General features: G+C 39.7%; 1 protein-coding gene and 1 long non-coding RNA gene across 3 annotated transcripts; one reads left to right on the top strand and one right to left on the bottom strand.

Moving 5' to 3' along the window:
- Positions 1–2,296: 2,296 nt before the first annotated feature.
- TLR10 (toll like receptor 10) lies at positions 2,297–13,195 on the top strand. 2 transcript variants are annotated; one of them, XM_056802533.1, is made up of 3 exons: positions 2,297–2,364; positions 5,312–5,656; positions 9,669–13,195. In XM_056802533.1, exon 3 carries the CDS (start codon positions 9,728–9,730, stop codon positions 12,140–12,142), a length of 2,415 nt encoding a protein of 804 aa, XP_056658511.1. In that variant the 5' UTR covers positions 2,297–2,364; positions 5,312–5,656; positions 9,669–9,727; the 3' UTR covers positions 12,143–13,195. The 2 variants fall into 2 exon arrangements, with proteins under 2 accessions (XP_056658511.1, XP_056658512.1); XM_056802534.1 differs by having other exon boundaries at positions 2,311–2,364; positions 4,941–5,656.
- On the bottom strand, positions 11,014–18,530 carry LOC103093658 (uncharacterized). Its single transcript, XR_469034.3, has 3 exons — positions 18,030–18,530; positions 16,500–16,678; positions 11,014–13,080 (listed from the first exon to the last, which is right to left on the bottom strand). It is a non-coding gene; the product is annotated as an uncharacterized LOC103093658 (long non-coding RNA).
- Positions 18,531–20,500: the final 1,970 nt, after the last annotated feature.

The raw sequence follows: 20,500 nt of genomic DNA, 5'->3' as shown, positions 1-20,500 counted from the left end.
ATTCCTCTGACTATAATCTTGTTTCATTCTATCTCACCCTATCATTCTCTCCTTCAAATTTCTTTTAAACCTGTCCTTTATCTAACTGTGACTTGGCCAGGATCTGTGTGATCCTGGAAATTTATCTGACCCCAGATATGAACATGGGTCCTCTTGATTGCAGGTCTGGTGCTCTGCTTTCATATTTTCTATGGTCCAAACAAATTGGTCTTTCTGATTTCCTCACATGAGATTCCATTTTCCATTTCCATGCCTTCGAACAGACCTTTCCTCATCCCTGGAATGTATTCCCTCTTTAATTCCACCTCTTAGGATCTCTAGCTTTCTTCAAAACACAACTCAAACATCAAAGTCCTATTAAGCTTTTCCTGATTCCCCTGAAGGCCAATACTTCTCCCTCCCAAATTAGTACGTATTTTGTATTTTATATATATATTCCCCCAATAAAATAGCTATTCTTTGACAGAGAAGGAAGGGGGGAATGAATATTTATTAAATGCCTCTTATGGGCTTAGCACTTTAAAAATACCATCTTATTTCAGAGCAGGGACCATTTCACTTTTAGCTTTATACCCCTTAGGGCCTGGCCTTAGCAGTATTCCTGAAACATTATAAACACTTGATAAAAGGCTGTTGATTAATTGAGAAAAAGAGGAAGAATAAGGAACAGAAAATAAAGATATTTTTAAATGAATAAAAGTTTTTGCATTCCTAAATTGGGATAAGTAAAGAGAACTTCATCACTGCTACTGTATAATGAAATAATTAGAACTATCCAAAGATGGAACAGACTGCAACAGAAAGTAATAAGATTTCTGTCACTGGAGATGCTTTAAGTGGCATCTACGGGACCAATTGTTCATGACGTTGCAGAATCATATTTTAGGCTGAGATTGTATGACATGATCTTTGAGCTTCTTTCCAACTCTTACAATTCTAGAGGTCTATGCTCAGGCAAGGGAGGAGGGGATATAGCAAAAGGCCATCTACTTGTTGGGGTATCAGGCAAAAATAGTTATCTGGGGCGATATAGGTCAAATCTTATCAATTCATAAAATGATTTCTTGTCCAGGTGAGGTTATCCAGGCAGAAAAGCACTAAAATAATTACACAGAACAGTTCTGCCTTTGCTTATGCCCAACTGTTTCAGATTCATTTTTTCCAGTTAGATTAATTAATATGAAGTATCCCTCATTGACAAGATAAAACAGGCTAACCTTAACCAAGTTCAGAGAAGTCAAAGGACAGTGAGCTGCCATTTTTTTGTGTTGGCTAAAAAATGGCAAACCAAGTAGGTGCCAATCAGTTGGTAAATTGCTGAACAAATGCTGCTTTATGAATGATATAGAATGGTTTTGTGCCATAAGAAACAGCACATAGGTGAAATTCTGAGAAATTAGGAAGAGGCTTCTAAACTAGTATGGAATAAAGAAAGAAGAGCCCAGAAAACAATATTAAAATGACTATAAATGTGAAGAAAAACAATGCTAAAAGCGTCAGAATTCAGATGAGTGGGATGACTAATGTTGATTCTAAGGGATGGATGATAAAATATATTCCCTCCTTCCCCAACCATTCCACTAAAGGGTGGACTACAGATGGCGAACGTTGCATATATATTGGCAGATATGATAAATGTCAGTTTCTTTTGCTTGCTGGTTTCTCTTTGTTTAAGGAGGGGAAGGTTCTAGACGAATATGTGTGAGTGGGGGAGTATGGGGAAGTCTCAGTGTTTTAAAAAAAAAAACACAGAAAATATTTGAATGTTGTTTAAAAGTCATGAACTGTCCCAAAACATGCATTTTGGGAACAAAAGGTTGAATTTAATGGTAGAAAACTAGTCCACGGCAAGCTGACTGTTACTTCTCATCTATGTCTATAATAGAGTTCATTTTTCTTCTTTCTACACAGGGAATTAGCATCTCATCTTACCCAAGTAAATATTGCAATTCTTGACCCAGGAAAACACAAATTGTTTTCCTTGGTTTGCGTGTGTGTGTGTGTGTGTGTGTGTGTGTGTGTGTGTGTGTGTTTTGTAATCCCTTAAAAATGTTGTTTTACTTAATGCTGCCCAATCCTTTGATCTGGACAAAGTCATTTTAAAAGTCTATTCTTCCTTGGACCCATGCTTTGTTGCCCCACCCATTCAATTGCTTAAAAACAGTAAAAGAGGCAGTGAAACCCAGATTTAAGAATTCAGTGTGCACTGTGTGTAATACTGCAAGTGATCGGTAGGTGGTGCCCTCTCCCCCAAGCGGCCAAGATCTCATCATGCTTGGGAGACTTTTGTACTGGAGCTAACTCTGGTCTGGTTTCTCATAGATATCCACCTGCTGCTTCTGTTGAAATGGCACAAACTTAAGGGTAAGAATCCTTCATTTTACTTCTTTGTCTACTTACACAAGGAAGTCTGTGGATAAATTTCAGGAGGTCTAGGAACTTGGATGGGGGGAAAATTCTATTTTTATTTTCACTAATTTCCAACTGAAACTGAGCATTTTCTGCAGTTATGAATGCAGGCAGCAAGCCACAGTTGTATTCAACTTCACTAGAAGGCCGAAGGGATCCCTGACAAAAATAGATATAGAAACTCAGACATAAAGTAAAGCTCTTGAACAGCTCAGGTCTTTCAAAACTGCATGGTCTTGGCTATTCTCTAAAAGGGAAGAAGAGTAAAAATTTTTAAAAGCTTTAAATATTGATTAATTTTTTCTCATATTAATCCATGAGTAGTAAACTTGGAATTATTGCACTGAGGATTTTTAAAAAAGAATACGAGATCAACATGTGTTTGAATTTGAAATGAATTCAATCTGATTACTATAAAGATATGATATTGTTTACAGAAAATTAAGTCCAAGTTTAGGCATTGGTGGTAGCCTTTCTTTGCTAGCTTTTCCTGATTTTATTCAAAATCTAGTCTCAAAATCTGTTTATGGAGGTTTTCTCCAGTTTGGAGCTTATCTGTTGTCATTTGATCCAATTTATACTATGTTTTGGTGATTTATAGATAATGCATGTTTTATTGCTTATGTTTTTCCACTTTACACATAGATGCAATTTTTTTGCCTTTGTTAAATGTTTTATTTTAATACCAAATTTCCACATAACTTTTCCAAAGTCATATGGTCCATGTTGCCTCCCTCCCTTCTGCCCTCCTCACTTGTAGAGCTGACAAGCAATTCAATCTGGGTTGTACATGTATTTCCATGCAAAACATGTAGACACCATTTTAATAATCATTTTGTGACATTTTGTGATGTTCTCTTCCACCCTCCTACTCTTTCCTCCTCCCCAGGACAGCAGATAACATTTTATAGTTTGTACACGTGTTATCAGGCAATATATTATTCTATATTTGTTATGTGAAAGAAGATATAAATGGCTATTCTAGAGAAAAAATTCATGGAGGAAATAAAGAAAAGAATAGTACTCTGCATTCAGACTTAGTTCCTTCTATAGCAGTGGTTAGCCTTGCCTTGCTGTCATTCACAATTGATCATCGGACATTATTGCTGTTAGTTACAATGTTCTTCTGGCTCTGTTCACTTCACTTTGCATCATTTCAATGTTTGATATTATATATGTATATTGAAAGATTTAGTAAATGATGACTGACCCAGGTACTGCTGAATTTCAGACCAGTCATACTAGGAAATTAACTCTAACATTGTGAAAGATTGCTAATGTTTAACCATTTAACCAAGGATAGATATTTGGGTGGTAAACAGTTTGGGAGAGCACAAAGTGCTCAGGTTGAATTATTTATGAGAAGTTTATTCACTTCCTGTATTTTATGTTAATTTTTATTTATTTATTTTGGTCCACAAAGGTGATTTCATCTTGGGGAAAATTCCCAGCCAGGAGCCTCCTTCTCCCAATACATGCTGATAGTTCCTCTGAAAATTATAGACTTAAAGAGATCACAGAGCTCTTCAGTGACTTGTTCACGATCAGATACATTTAATATATTTCAAAGGCAGTTCTTGTGCCAGGAAATTCCTGAGTCCAGGGACAACCCTTTATCCACTATGTCATATTGTCTCTCTTCATGTTCATACTTATTAGGGATGGGCTTGTGATTTTATTGGTGTAAGGAACTCCCTGGTGAGGAAACTTCCCCTACTAAAGCAAGTTGGTATCTTCTCTGTAACTTATAAGAGTAGCCCAGACCCCTCCAGAGTTAAGTGACTTGCCCAGGGTCACAAAGTCAGAGACAGGACTTGAATCCAGGTCTTCCTTGTTTCTGAGCCCAGCTCTCCATGCACCATGGCACACTGTTCTTCACATTCATACTTATAACATAAATTTTCTCTAAATAGTCAAAGACCTTTGAAACCTGCAGCATTTTATACTGGTGATGCTCAAGCCTATATATTGATGGGGAAAATGGCCTGAATGTAACATAGCACTCGTACTCAAAATAAGGCATCTTTTATAATATAGCAAAACGAATTCTGCCTAATGGAAGAAAATTTCAAAACAATCTGTAAAGGTAAGTAGCCAGCAAAGACTATAGGGATGGCATGTTTAAGCCATACAAATGCCACCAAAATATTGTGTTGGTTTTTTTTTTTAATATTAAAGAGTCAACAAAACCTCAGATAAATGAACTCTCATATTTGGACTGAAAAAAAAACAAAAAACAAAGCATACTTTAGCTTTTATTCCTTGTCCATAATTACCACTCAAGTATAAAATATTATCTAATTTTCTAACTCTAAACAGCCAGCACAGTGCCTTTTACATACACTAGGCAGCTAATAAATGTTTACTAAATGGCATTGGATTGAATGAAACTCTTCTCTCGGCTCAGTCCTTTGCCTCTCTTAATTTTTTTGCACATTGTTGCCAAATTAATCTTTCTAACATGCTACTTTAATCATGTTATTTCCTTGCTCAGAATTCAGACTACAAAACCATAAAATCTGTCTTTACAGAAATCGAACTGTTATTATACCTGAGACCCTTAAGAACAATGCATGTTGTCTGGCTTGGGTGCTGCTGGGACCTGCTTGCTAAATTCAAAGAGTGAACACAAGAAACCCCAAGTCATCAGAAGATTTACTGAAATCCCAAGCAACTAAGCTGCCAATGAGGGAGGAGAGATTTTGTCTGGATGGTGTTTTCAGTTCCCAATTGGTGTATTTTTTTCATTTGAGTTTTCAGCATGCCATCTTGCATTTGCATTCCTTATCAGACCATCCCCCATGCCTGAAATAACTTTCCCAAGATTCAGGGAAGTGGTCTCTAACTGAACTCTGATCCAGTTGAATTTGACAGTTGTTGTTGTTTTTCCTGTTCTCCCCAGCTCTTAGTGCTCTCTCTTTCTTCAAACTACCTCGTTTTTGCATGATCCTGAGCAAGATGAAAGCTTTTTGAGCTCAGAGGCTCACTTTCTTCATCTGTGCAGGCCCACCCAATTCCTAGCACAATGCTTTGTCCATAGATGTTTCATAAATGTTTGGATTGACTTAACTGGATGCATTGAAGGGGCTGAGAGCTGATTTGAGTGTGACAAGTGTGGCATCTCCCCAAAGACATTTGCAGAGACTGAGTAAGGAAGCTAAAGAATCCAGTGATATCCTGGAAGGAAGAAGGAAAAAGGAGCTCAAGTTCTGGTTAATAGGAACTAGTCACCTGGGGAAACTCTCAGGTGAGTTTGGATGTTTTTCTAAAAAAATTTTTTTTGATTGTCCATTGCGGGGTTCAGTCCATTCCCTCAGAGGAACAGAGCAATGGAAAAATATTTAAATCTAATAGAAGCCATGGAAGAGGGAAGATTAGAATTACATCTGGGAATCCAGGAGCCAAATTCTTTTGCTTGACTTCTAGGAGGATCAGGTAAACTGATGCCCCTTTACTATAAATTGGGCTTTTCCTGAGAACAGTGAAGCCCCTTAACAGTGAACTATGGAGTAAAACAGTGGTTCTCAACCTTTCTAATGCCGTGACCCTGCAATACAGTTCCTCATGTTGCTGTGACCCCAAACCAAAAAATTATTTTGGTGGCTACTTCAAAACTGTAATTTTGCTACAGTTATGATTCGGAATGTAAATACCTGATATGCATTATGTATTCTCATTGCTACAAATTGAGAGCTTGAGAACCCCTGGAGTAAAAAATAAATTAATAAATGGAGTGAAGAACAAAATTTAATAATAAATATTATTATTTAAAATAATATTTAAAATAATAAATATTTAATAAATAAAAAATAAAAAGATTGAGCTGAGGGTATAAGCCAAGGAAGTTGCAGTGAGGAAATCCCAAATTTGTAGGCTTAAAGGCATTATGAAGTCACATTGTTTTATGGCATATTTTTGTGCCTTTTGCCTATAGTTTTCCTCCTCTTTGTAGCTGGTTAACTTTATCTAATCTGTTCCAAACAGTGGATTTATCTTTGCTTACTCAGCTTTGAAAATCATTTTATCTCTCTTTGCCCTTTATTTTCTAGTCTCACCTTGGTGTCTTTTAGAGGTTTGTGATACACATTTGCATCTGTGTTTGCTAGATTTGTTTTTTTCATTCTTTTTTTAAAAACCCTAACCTTCCGTCTTAAAATCAATACTGTGTATTGGTTCCAAGGCAGGGTCACACAGCTGGGAAGTGTCTGAGGTCAGATTTGAACCTAGGATCTTTTTTCATTCTTAAAACTCCTTCCTGCCCTCTCCCCAGCGCCCACTAGCTTATTGCGTGGGATAGAGGTGGAGACCACCCCTCACGGAGATCCCCTCCTCACAATGAAAGTTCGCAGTCAGAAATTATGCGCAGAAAAGACAGTTTATTTCTCTTTTATGAAAGAGGGCATCGCCTCTAATCCTAAAGCAAATGCACCCTCTTGAGCCTAGCCTAAAGCCCCCTTCCCCCCACCTCCTTTCCTGTCTCTCCTCCCTCCCCCCAAACTGATGAGCAAAAACTTATAGTCTCAAGTTTTAGCCAATCAGAAAACAGGACAACCACAACATTATCTCCTTTAGCCTGCTGGAACCTAAGCAGGGGCACAGCCGAGCAGAAGCAGGGGGTCGTGGTCTGGAGTTTCTGGGAATGATACTCCTGTTAGCATGTTTGACTCTAGCACATTGCATGGCCAGGGGGCTTTTGGAAAACATTCTGAGGACAACACATAGCCCGCTCCTCCCACTATTCATCTGAACTCCCGGGGAGAGCTGCCTAGGAAGCCACTTGATCTCTTTCACTACCTCCCCCTTTGCATGGGGATCAGAGGATCAATAGATTCTGAACTTGAGAAGTCATACAGTCCAACGTCGCTCATCTTCCAGCTGAGGTAACCGGGCTCTAAAGAGTTTCCGCGACTTGAACCGTAATCACCGAGCTAGTGATGTCAAGAGCAGGATCAGAATGGATCTAGGTGCTCTGACCACAAATCGATCCCTCTTTCTAGTGATCAGTTGAGAGGTAGAAGATGTCGGGAAGGCTTGCTTTTAAGTCCTGCTTCTGCCATTTACAGGCATCACTTAACTATCTTTTGGCTATCTTTACAGCGTTGGTATCGTTCACGACTGACTCCTGAGATGTTCGTTTTTCGGGGATTCTCCTTCCTCTCTTTCTGAGCTGTGTTCTTAGAGTATGGAATCACACCGACCTTTTCTGCGAACTTTATGAAATCAGTTTCCTTAAAGTCTAGGGAGTGCGTCTAACTGTGTCCAATAGTCAGTCCCCTCTCTGGCTTTTTCTGGGGCTCCACGATGAACAACACCGTTTCCAAAATTCCTTCGCCAACTAGTTCCTCTGCTCCCATCATTCAGCGAGCTCTCTTTTTTTGAAGTTCATGCCAACTGAGGGTTCCAATCCTTGTCTCCGCTATCCAATGATCTTTACGTTCTCTCCTTGCTAGACGCTTTCGCCCTTTCTTCAGTGACTTTAAGCACATAGGCTTAACGGCTTTCCTCCCCATTCTCTGCCGTCACCATCCTTGACAACTTCACACTAAAGATCCTTTTCTCACCCTGTCCTCTCTGTTCCTAGAGGGTTTCTCCACCTCAAGTTTCAGCTAAAACCAACTTTCTAGAAGAAGCCTTTTCTGATTTCTGTTAATGCTAATGCCATCCCTCTGGCCTCTCTGATTTATACAGTTATTTAAATGTTGTCTCTCCCCACCCCATTAGACTGTGAGCCCCTTCAGAGTGGGGACTGTCTTTTACCATTCTTCATACCCCCACGCTTAGCACAGTGCCTGGCATGTACCAGGTGCTTAATAAATATGCATTGACTGACTGAATGACCTCTCAACTCCAGAACTTCTATGTCTACTTTAATCTTGCCACCCACTAATAAAGGTCATATGTCAAACTTTGTAGCCTACAAGAATTGTGAAATATCTCCCTTCCTCCAGTCTCTTCCCTTTCCCCCTTCACTTCTTCCTCACCACCATATTTCCTCTCTATTCTCTCCTCATTTTCTCCATTGGCTTTTGGCTATTCTGACTCTGATAATTCCCAACCCTGAATGAAACTGACCATCTGCCCTCTCATTACTATTCCTGAAGAGTAGAGCAAGGACGACCAAAGAAAGTAGCCACTCTTTGCTCACTTGATCCTCTACAATTGTATGCTATCTAACTATGCTGTCACTAGCCCAGTGCCTGGAACATAGTAAGTGTTTAATGGATCCTAGCTGACACATTGATTGACTTCAATGAGACCATAGTGCTTCATGGCAGAGTTTTCATTCATCTAATTTTTTTTCCCATATCAAATTTTCTTACAGTGCTCGTCTCCAACAATCTTGTTTTCTGCTCCCTCCAACTCCATCCAAAACCACAGGTACTCTCAGTAAATCTCATCTACTTTACCAAGAACATTAAAGCCATGCAATGGGAGCTCTTTTGTTTCTTTTCTTCCTCACCTTAAAATTTCTGTTGGGGGCAGCTGGGTTCGCTCAGTGGATTGAGAGCCAGGCCTAGAGATGGGAGGTCCTAGGATCAAATCTGACCTCAGACACTTCCCAACTGTGTGACCCTGGGTAAGTCACTTAACCCTTATTGCCTAGCTCTTACCACTCTTCTGCCTTAGAACCAATATATAGTATTGATTCCAAGGTAGAAGGTAAAAGTTTTTTTCAAATCTCTGTTATTAGAGATTGTAAAAGTTTGCTAAAATTAATGCTTCCCTCTGGGCTCTTGATCTCCCAAAGCTCTTTAATATGGTTTACTGCTGGAGTTGGAGTCAGAAAGATCTATATTCTAACAAGTTTTTCCATCTTTAACTAGTCAACTAACAAATTTATTAAGCATTTACTATGTTCTAAGAAGTGCTGTGTGGATCCTGTTGCCTATGATCCTTCAATATCTTCCACTTGGGAAAAAAAGCTGACATCTATAAAATAGGACCATTTAGTACCAATCTCACAGGTTCTACCTCCTTACCCCCACCTTGTGACATACCACAGCTTAACTCACAATTCATCTCAAAATACTACCTTCTACAGGAAGTCTACCCTATCTCTCTTTTTCCTCTTTCTCCAAACCCTCAGACACTTGAGTCTTCCTTTCTAAGATGACCTACATTTGCTCTGTATGTATCTTATTTACATTTATTTATTTACATGTATGGAAGGAACTTGAGGGTTGTCTCTTATTTTTTTTATTTTTCTATGAGATTTAATGAACCAAATAGTCATATAATGTTACAAATTGTTTTTCTAGGCTTTGATTCATCCTCGTCTGGGCTTAAGAGAACCAGTGATAGCAATCAGAAGAAAATCATGGGAATCATCAGAAACATTTATATTTTGTATAGTATTGATCTGTCTGTACTTTGTGGGGCTCTGCTACTACCCGAAATGAATGAATTAACTACCAACTGTTCTCAGGAATATTTTAAAAAGGTTCTGATGGGCATGTCACTAAAAATCACCACAATGGATTTATCAAACACATTCACATGTCAGCCTCAGAACTTGGACCTTAGTCCTTTCTCTAAGCTAAAAGTCTTAATTCTCTCTCATAACAAAATCCAACATCTGGATATCAGCATCTTCCAGTTTAACAAGGAGTTGGAATATTTAGACTTATCTTACAATAGTCTGAGGAATATTTCTTGTTATCCACTTCTGGGTCTCAAACATTTAGATCTTTCATTTAATGACTTCAACAATATTCCCATCTGTCAGGAGTTTGGCAGCATGTCACAACTGGAATTTTTAGGACTGAGTGGGGCACAGATACAAAAATCACATCTGCAGAAAGTTGCTCATTTGCACCTAAACACTGTCTTCCTGGGCTTAAAACATCTTTCGTCCTATGAAGAAGGCAGCTTATCCCTTTTAAACACTGAAAGACTTCGTATAGTCTTTCCAGAGATTGCTGATTACAGGTTTATTTTGCGTGATGGAATCCACACTTCCAAAATCTTGGAAATGGCAAATATCAATATGAACCAATTTACCAACCATGACAATCAGAAGAATCCTCTTCTGGAGAAACCAAAGGGCTCCAAAACATCTCATCTGTTACTCAGTAATGTCTATGGACCCTGGCAGGAATTCCTCCAAGCGCTGCAGTTTGTTTGGCACTCATCAATTCAACAATTACAAATACAAAATTTTACCCTTGGTGCCCAAAGTGAATTTAAAACAAAAATATTTGACTACTCTAATACCTCAATGAAAGTCATAAAGGTAGAGCATGTGAGCATTAAGATATATTCCTTTCCACAGGATAGAATCTACTTGTTCTTTACCCAAATGGGCACTGAGAACTTGACAATATCAGGTGCAGGGATGCCACATATAATTTTCCCTGATTATCCCTCGAAATTTCAGCACTTGAATTTTACCAACAATGCTTTGACAGATGAATTATTCAGAAAGACACTTCTATTGCCACATTTGAAGACTCTTGTTTTGCAAAGGAATAAATTAGAGACACTTTCCACAGTGAGTTCCTTTGCTATCAATACATCCTTGATACACTTAGATCTAAGCCAGAATCTACTACAGCACACTGATGGAAACCATTGCCACTGGCCAGAAACCCTCACTACCATGAATTTGTCATCCAATAAATTTATTGACTCTATTTTCAAATGCATACCAAAAAGCATCCAAGTCCTTGATCTGCATAATAATGATATTAGAACGATCCCCAGAGAAATTGAGAATCTGAAAGCATTACAGGAGCTAAATATTGCATCCAATTCTCTAACTGATCTTCCTGGGTGTCGTAATTTCCAAAGGCTTTCTGCACTGAATGTTGAAATGAATTCCATTATTAGCCCATCTCTTGATTTCTTCCAGTCTTGTCAGGAAGTGCAGTCATTAAAAGCAGGAGACAATCCATTCAGATGTAATTGTGATTTAAGAAACTTCATCAACCTAGAAAAAAAATCCCAGGGCTTGATGATTGGGTGGCCAGATGCATATACCTGTGAATATCCTCTAGAACTAAAGGGAATTCATCTGGAGAATGTCGATCTGCCAGCATTATCCTGTAATACACCTCTATTGATTGCTGTCATTCTGATAATCGGGTTACTTTGGACAGTTGTCATAGCAATTCTCTGCATTCGCTTTGATTTGCCGTGGTACTTGAGGATGATAAGTCAGTGGACTCAGAACCGGCACCGAGTTAGGAATGTGCCCATAGAAGAACTCAAAAGAACAATTCAATTTCATGCTTTTATTTCATACAGTGAAATGGATTCTCTCTGGGTAAAAAGTGAGCTGATACCAAACCTGGAGAAAGAAGATAGGTCTATATCAATTTGTCTCCATGAGAGACACTTTGTTCCTGGCAAGAGTATCATTGAAAATATTATAAATTGCATTGAGAAATGCTACAAATCTATCTTTGTTTTGTCCCCTAACTTTGTTCAGAGTGAGTGGTGCCATTATGAACTTTACTTTGCTCACCACAAAGTATTTCATGAAGGTTCTAATAATTTAATTCTCATATTACTAGAACCAATTCCACAGTACAGCATTCCTAGCAAGTATCATAAGCTAAAAACTCTCATGGCACAAAGAACCTATCTGGAATGGCCCAAGGAGAAGAATAAGCATGGACTCTTCTGGGCTAACCTTAGGGCTACCATTAATATTAATTTGTCAGAATCTGGAAAGATGAACAAATCACAAACAATTTTAGAGTTAATGGAAGAATCACAAGCATCTTCATGAAATTTCACTTTTATACATTTTCCTTCCATCAGTCATTGAGTATTTAGTGAGCAGCTCAGCACTAAGTGCTATGATATACACAAAAGTAGATTGTGAATTTACAATGGAGTCCAGCATCTGTAATCTCAGCTAGGGGGAATCTGAAGTTCGCACATCTCTTGGGCTTGGGAGTTCTAAGTTTTGTCATGCTGACTAGATACCCACACTAAAATCTGCATTAAATATAGTGGTTGTAAAGGCTGGGGGAAGGAGTAAAAAGAATACTAGGTGGGGGGTGCAGCTGGGTAGCTCAGTGGATTGAGAGCCAGGCCTAAAGACGAGAGGTCCTGGGTTCAAATCTGGCCTCATATATTTCCCAGCTGTGTGACCCTGGGCAAGTCACTTAACCCTCATTGCGTAGCTCTTATCACTCTTCTGCCTTGGAACCAATACACAATATTGATTCTAAGACAGAAGGTAAGAATTAAAAAAAAAAAAAGACTAGGTAGGAAACAGAAAAGGTCAAAACTCCCATGTTGATCCATATTGGAATCTGGCTGCTGGCTTGAGGGGTTATCAGTGATCATTCCTCTTCCATCCTGGGAGATATATGGAGACCCAGTCTTTGAAATAACAATTATTTTTATTATTTTCAATCTAATTGGGAGATAAAAAAATATGTGACATAATTAAATGATAATTAAGTGTAAAACTGCATGGTATATGGACTCTTGCAATAGGACCACAGATCTAGAAAAAGAAGGGACAATCTCTTCATTTTATAAGTGAACAAACTGAAGTCTAGAGGAGTTAAATGACTTCTTCAAATGCTTATTGAATGGAACGATTGCTCTGGGCTAGAGTAATGAAAGAAAACTTCATCAAGGTGATGGGCGTTCAATAGCAGTCTTGAAGGATGAGCAAGCGGGACTTAAGTCTTTGACATCATGGACGGCTATCTGAAATTAACAGAGAAAGAAACTTGATGCCTAATAAGAGACTGAAGGATTTCTGTAAGTCACAAGTTCCTGAATGATGATGATTACTTTTATTAATAAATCAATTTATATGTAAGTGCACTGGGAATCTTGCTAAAACATTGGCATCTGTAATGTCATCTATATATTTATGGAATCTAAGAGTTAGAAGGGACCTCAGACACCAACCAACTACTACTTAATTCCCTCTGCTACATCTCTGAAAAGACACTGTTAGAAAACTTCTTATGAGTTATTTGTTATCTAATTTTTGAAAGGGGAAGAGGGAAGGGTGCTGAGGGAAATTTTAGTGGTGTTGAAAAGAAATACACACACATATATATGTTAATATTTATATAGCATTTAGGTTTGCTTTCTTGGGGCCAAGCAGAAAAAGTCAATTCCCCTTTGCCCCTTCTTACATTTCATCTCTTTTAACGCTTGAAAAGAATTACTGTCCCATCTCCAAGCCTTTTCTCCTCTCAACCAAAATCCTCAATTCCTTCAACAGATTATTGAATGGAATAATCTTCAGCCTTCTGATATCCTGGTCACCCTCTTCTGGATGACTTCTAGTCTTTCTGGGTAGTTTATGAAAGTGTGATAAAGAGGAAAGACTGCCCAACTTGGAATCATAAGACCTGAGTTCAAATCCAAGCTTTGCCACTAGTAAGTAGTAACCTGTGTGACTTTCATCAAATGAATTCATCTGTCTGGCCCTCAGTTTCCTCATCTGTAAAGTGGAGTTGGACTGGATTCCCTCTGAGATCCCTTCCAACACTTTATCCTAGGATCCTTTACTGAATTTATTTACATTTTTAGCCCATATTCCTTAGAATTTTTAAGTTAACTACACTAGCTAACATTTAGTTTCCTTAAAGTGCTAAAAAATACATTCTACAACCTTAAAAAGATATTCCCAAGTTCTTGAATTCTGAGATATGATAAACAATTATTAGACCCATAAACAAAACTCCTGACTCACAGTGATCAAGTTCAATCTTGAAGATATCTCAAACACAATACTGTGGTTAAGGCAAAAACAATCCCTGCTATTAAGGCATACAAACAATATACATATAAACATGATGCATCCAATATAAAGGAGAGATCATCTCAGAAGCTGGGGGTGGCGGGGTGGTGGAAGAAAGTCTCTTGAAGAAAGTAAGAGCCAGAAAAGCCTGTAGAGGCTGTAGATTAGGAGAGAGCATCCCAAGCAAGGGGGAGGAGTAGTCACTGAAAAAAAGGCACCGAGTTGGAGGTAGAGTGCCCTGTGGGAGTAACAGCCAGAAGGCCAGTGTTCTTGGATTGTAGACTTTGTGGAGGAGAATACAGTGTAATGAGACTGGAGAGGTAGGATGGTCTTAGGGTGTGAAGGGCTTTAACAGCATCCTCAGTGTGTCACAGCTCTCCCAGGAGTTGTCATACTTGGCCAACAATTGTTGATGCTACCTTTTCATCTCACTAACATAAATTGGAACTCTCATTTGCCTCCCTTGTATCTGTTCTCCCACAAGCCTCTCTTCCAAGCTTTTTGATTCCCATAAACCCTGGTATTTTTTCCCCTGTCCTCTGAATGGGAATGCTCTGTGGCTACATACCATAGAACTGGTCAGTCTTTGGGCATGAATTCCCCCTGTGCATGCCTACTTTACAAAATGTTATTATATCCTCACTCTGTCTATCTTTCCAGAGTAAAGAGTCCTTTGTGCTCATTTCCATAGTAAGCCCTTTCACTGTCAGCCTCACTTTGGTTTTTAACTCTTCAGTCCTTACCTAGGTTTTTTTCCTCTTTTTTTAAGTTCGGTATCTAGAGACAATAATCCTTCCCCTTCATATTCTTTAAAGTGCTCTCACATATATTATCATATTTAGTCTTTACAAGTGTCCTGTGGTCAGGGACAGGTATTAATATTCTCATTTTAAACACATTTTGTAGCATTTTTTACTTTGGCCCCCCTCTCTCTTGCCCAGGCGTGTTATATTCTACCTCTTTCTAGGATAATCTCTTTTCTCTGCTTAGCCCCACACTATAAGAACAACTCTCTAAAGGTCAAAGATTTCCAGAAGCCAGGGCTCAACTTGGTGTTATCCTCTGGTCAGAAGTAATCTCCTGCTGGGCAATCAACACCTAGACCCAGGACCCAGGAGCTCCTGACTTTTTTTTTTTAACCCTTCCCTTCCTTCTTGCAGACAATACTGTGTATTGGCTCCAAGGCAGAAGAGAGGTAACCAGGAGCTCCTGACTTCTGGAACTCACAAGGTGGCCACCAAAGCTAGAAACAGCCATCTCGAGACCACAGTTTGTTCACCAGAGGGTCAAAGAAAGACAAAGTGAGTTCAAATGTACCAGAGAATTTGTGAAAGGAAGTAATTTAAAGTAAGATTGAAAAGTTAGGTTGGGACCAGGTTATGATGGATTTTAAGTATCAAAGTCACTTATATTCAGTCTTAGAACCAATAGGGAGACATTGGAGTTCATTCCAAGGAAAATGCCAATGTTGTGAACCTGGGATTCACTGTGAATCTTCCAGTAAGGATGGCTGGTACCCTTCACACAAATAGAGAAGTTAAGAAGAGGGACAGATTTTGTAGGGGAGTGATCATGAAATGTGTTTTGAACATGTTGAGTTCAGAATGTCCAATAGACTGCTGGTGATGAGGACTAGAGCTTAGGCTAGGTGGGAATCTTCTGCAAAGAGATAATAACTGAATTCTAGGAGATGATGAGGTTATCAAATGAAATAATATGGAAAGAATTGAAGAGGACCCCAGGATACAGTATTGAGGTCTATCTACAGTTAAAGGCCATGGATGGAGATCCAACAAAGAAGACCAAGAAGAATCAGACAGGTAGCAGGAGAAGCAGGAGGAAACCCAAAGAGGAGAAAGCATCCAAGAGAAGATGTCCTAACATTGTCCAATACTAGAGAAAAGCTAAGAATGATGAGGATTAAGAAAGGAGACCAGCGATGGCAATTAAGACATGACTGGTAATTTGGAAGAGTGATTTTAGTTTGGGGATGAGGTTTGAAGCCAGATGGTAAGAGGAGAAGAGGAGACCAGTACAGACAGCTATTTGTGGAAGTTTGGCTGGGAGCCCAGTACTCAGCATGCTAATAATCAAATGAAAACTTGCTGACTGACTGAAAGAGGAGAGATGGAGGATGATAGCTAGTAAGAATGATAGGGTCTAGTAAGAAGTCGTTGTGTTTTAAAGGATGTAGGAGACCTGGGAGTATAGGCAGCTGGAAAGGAACCAATCGACACAAAGAGACTGAAGATTAGACAGCGAAAGGGATACGATTGTGAGGACACCCTGCACAGCAAGATGGGAGCAGATGGCATAAAGGAAACTATGAAATGTTTGGCCTTAGCTTAAAAAAAGGGCAATTCCTTACCAGAGACTGAATTAAAAGAAGAGTGAATGCTAAATAATGTCAAGGGTTCCATCGTGGTCATCCTCAATTCATTGCTCTCCTTTCACTCCTTCATAACCAAATTTTGTTAATTTTACTATCAGTCCATATTCTCAATACTGTTAATCCTGTGTTCACCAGTCTTCAGAGGCTCCCTATTGCTGGTAAGAAAAAAAAGACAACAACACAGATTCCTCATCAGAGCATTTATAGCCCTCCCCAGTATGACTCCAACTTAGTTTTCCAGACTTTTTTATATGACTTGCCTGGACATCCTTGGCATTTCAGCCAAAATAGCCTACTGGCTCTTCCTCAGATTTGGCATCTCTCTCCTATCTCTGTGGCTTCATGCACAGTTCCAACGATTCTCTGGAAAGCATTTCTTTCTCACTTTTTAGACAACAAATCCTTAGCTTTCTTTAAGACAACTCAAGAACTGTCTCCTACTTGAAGCCTTTTCTGGTTCCTTCCCTTCTGAAATGATTCTGTATTTACTTGGCTATATCAGTGTTTCTCAGACCTGGTTTACTCCTGTTGAAGAATACTTTGTTAGAAGAATTGTAGCACACAGAAGTGGTTAAGTTGGTAGCACTACAGAAAAGGCAGGATACTGAAGCACGTGTAGTTTCTCTTCAGTAAGAAGAGCCCCTTTTAATTGGATTATTTGAGATGTTCAATATCCTCCATGTTTTGAAGTTAGTGTATATATTCAATAGGCAAGTTTGGCTTATTTTGTAAATAACAAACTTAACCAAATTGCATTCACTGGGTAAGTAAATATGCAAATAAAATGTGCATTTAGCAAAATCATTCACACATTTTCTTTTATCTACAGGTAAATGTATGCAAGTAAAATTTATATTTGGAAAATTAATTTTAGATTTTATCTGCAAGGAAATGTGTACAAGTAAAATTTGTATTTGGCAAAATCATTTATCTGCAATAGCATTACATCCAAAGTTTCATTGCATAGGAGTGAAACCTACGGCACTTTTTAGAACAACGGTCATCATGTAAAACCCAGTGGAATTGCTCGATGACTGGAGACTGGGGAATGGAGGGGGGGAGGGAAAGAGCATGAATCATGTAACCATGGGAAAATATTCTAAATTAATTAATTAAATAAAAATTTCAATTAAAAAATTAAAAAAAAGAACGGTCATTATTTCTCTCTCCCCTGCTATCCCTACAAAGATCAGTCTTTTTTTCCCACTTATTCTTTGTCAAGCCCAGTGCATTTCACATAATAGGCCCTTAAGGAGTGCTTGTCAAGTTGAATTGTACTACATGATATCTAATATTCCTTTCTGCTCTGAAATTCTCTGATTTGACGGCACCACATGTACCAGGAATGTAACTACATCATAGCTAGAACCCGATTTAACATTGTTAGCTTATAAATCTACCCTCCAACATGACTTCCCAGTTAGAGTTCTGTTTCTCTGCAGGTTTTCTACCCTTTGGGGGGAAAAAAAAAGAAATAGCTTAAGATAACTAAAATAGAACTCAAACCCTGTGGCAGAGTAACAGCACTGAAGCATGCCTTCCTGTCAGATGACTTCTCAGATTCTGAGGCTGGATGGTCCCCACTTCCTCCAAATGAAGCTCTATTAGAAGCCATGGCTTCCTCTCCTTGCACTGAAAACTTCAAAACTGTGACCGCTGGAATCCCTGGTATTTGAAACTCCAGACATTTTTTTCTGATGAGCTGTAACGGGAGGTCTTTTGAAAAAGGACTGCATTTTCCTTGAAAGGTGGCAGAATTGAGAAGTATTGATCCTGCCATCACGCCGTCAAGACAGGGAGCCAAGGTCTAGGGCATTCCGGGTTTAGGATTCTCAGAAGTCAGAACTGTAAGAGAGGCAGGGCAACAGGGACGGTCAGATAAAACTGAGCTTGCTCCTAACCCTTCCCATCCTCTTCCCCTTCTCGACCAAGGTGGCTAGCCTGGGGTACGCAGGAGTGGCAGGAAATCCTCCTTAATTCTTGCCGTTGGAGGCGGAAACAACGAGCTAGAAATCTGGGCTTGCCAAAAGTTTCAGAAAAACAAATAAATTCACCTTCTATCTACCCCAACCCCCAGCGTGACCCAAAATTTGTGGGTGATGAGTGACATCTTGTGGCGGCTCTGTTGACTAGTCTTTAAAGCAATTCCGACTACCCAAAAAGGCGTCGTTCCCTCTTGTCCTCACAAAGGAAATAAATTTGAGTGATGGACCTTCTGTCAAGGATGTCCTCCTTCTGGGCTTTGAAGTTAACCAGTAGGCTTAGCGAGTGCCTCACTAAAAATCTCTGTATCCTCACGGTCCGAAAGGGTTAATTTCATCCTGTATCCTATCCAGAGCAAGTCATCATGGCTCGAGGGGTTGCGATTTAAGACATATTGTACAGACTGTAATGAAAGTAGAGTGTCAGAGGGCCAAAGGGCACTTAGAGGCTCTTTGGTTCAATTTCCTCACTTTCCTGGCCACCGAGACCCACAGTGGTCAAGTCACTTGACCCAAGGACCTACTGCAGGGAGCCCAAATGGTCTGTAGATTTCAGGAGTGTGGCAAACTCCACTGTAGAAGATTGTAGCCTGCCAGTCACTCCAGTTAAAAAAAAAAAGTCCCAGGGAAGGACTGAAGGTACATAGAGGTTGAGTACTTTCTGGGATAATAAGTATCCGAGCCAGAATTTGAATCCTGTTCTGGCCAGTTCCAGACCCAACACTCTCTCCATTTTGTCAAACAGAATAAGATAGAGCATCCCCCAAATCATAGTGCATGTCAGAACTCTTATAACCTGTTGTTCAGTCACCTCCGACTCTATGTGACCCTAGGGACAGTCCCTGGGGTTTTCTCTGCTAAGACACTGAAGTAATTTGCCATTTCCTTCTCCAGTGTGTCCCCATTTTACAGGGGAGGAACTGAGGCATCCAGTTGACTTACCCAGGCTCACGGAGCTGAGGGCAGACTTGAACTTGGATCTTCCTGACTCCAGGCTCCGTTTGCTCTATCCACTGCACCACCCAGCTGCCCATTATAGCCTCCTGCATATCAATTAGGCAAATAGGTTAAGTGCAGTACTAGAATGTGGCAAATACTTCTGCTCAGGCAGGGAAGCGACAGAGACCATGAAAAAGAGCGTTTTCTGAGGACAGGGGCTGAAGAATGCTCCCATTGCTTGGAGCTTTCCTGAGGAGCAAAGCATTTTGTGCACTGCAAATCTATCCAGGCAAGCCAGGACCTCCTCGGAGAGAAGTCCACTGACAAGAAGTGCAGAATAAAGAGACGGGCCTCGTTCCAAGCACAAGAATGGTGTCAAATACCAGGCCTTAGCCTTTCCCCCAGACTCAAGATGGATCAAAGGACTATTTTGTCCCCATCTCTCACTGACCCAGGTAGTGGGGGGGGGGGGGAGGGGGCATCGCCTGGGGTGAAGGGGAGCAGCGATCACATGAGCCTGTGCACTAAAATGCCTTGTTCTGGAGCCAGAATATACTTGGCTTGAGTAACACCCACATTATTTTTCTGCTGCTTTAAAAGAATAGCTAGAAAATACAGTGAAAGTGAGAGGGCTGAGGGACAAGGAATCCTTCTTGGTGCCTAGTGAATGAGGCTAATAAAGAGAGAAATAGAACCATTTTTGGTGTGCTGTGTTGGGGGGGGGGGGGGGAAGCAAGCCCAACGTTTAAAAGCAAGTTAAACCAACAAATCATTCAGTGTGACTTCCAGTCTCCTTGTTCACTCCCCCTCCCCCTCTCTCTTCAACATCCAATCCCTTACCCACTTCCATTTTTTCTGAGCTCTAGTAGCAGGAAGCCAACCAGGAGGGAGCCTTGGGACATATTGTGGTACAATGGAAAGAATATTTGATTTTAGAGGTAGAAGGCTTGGGTTCAAATCCCAATGCTTTGTCCTTACTACCTGTCTGATCTTGGTCAAATCACTTAGCCTCAGTTTCTTCATCTCTAAAATAGATAATGATAGTGTCAACCTCTT

The sequence above is a fragment of the Monodelphis domestica genome, chromosome 6, assembly GCF_027887165.1.
Source record: "Monodelphis domestica isolate mMonDom1 chromosome 6, mMonDom1.pri, whole genome shotgun sequence".
Taxonomy (NCBI): Eukaryota; Metazoa; Chordata; class Mammalia; order Didelphimorphia; family Didelphidae; genus Monodelphis; species Monodelphis domestica.
This window is presented reverse-complemented; position numbering and strand designations above follow the sequence as displayed.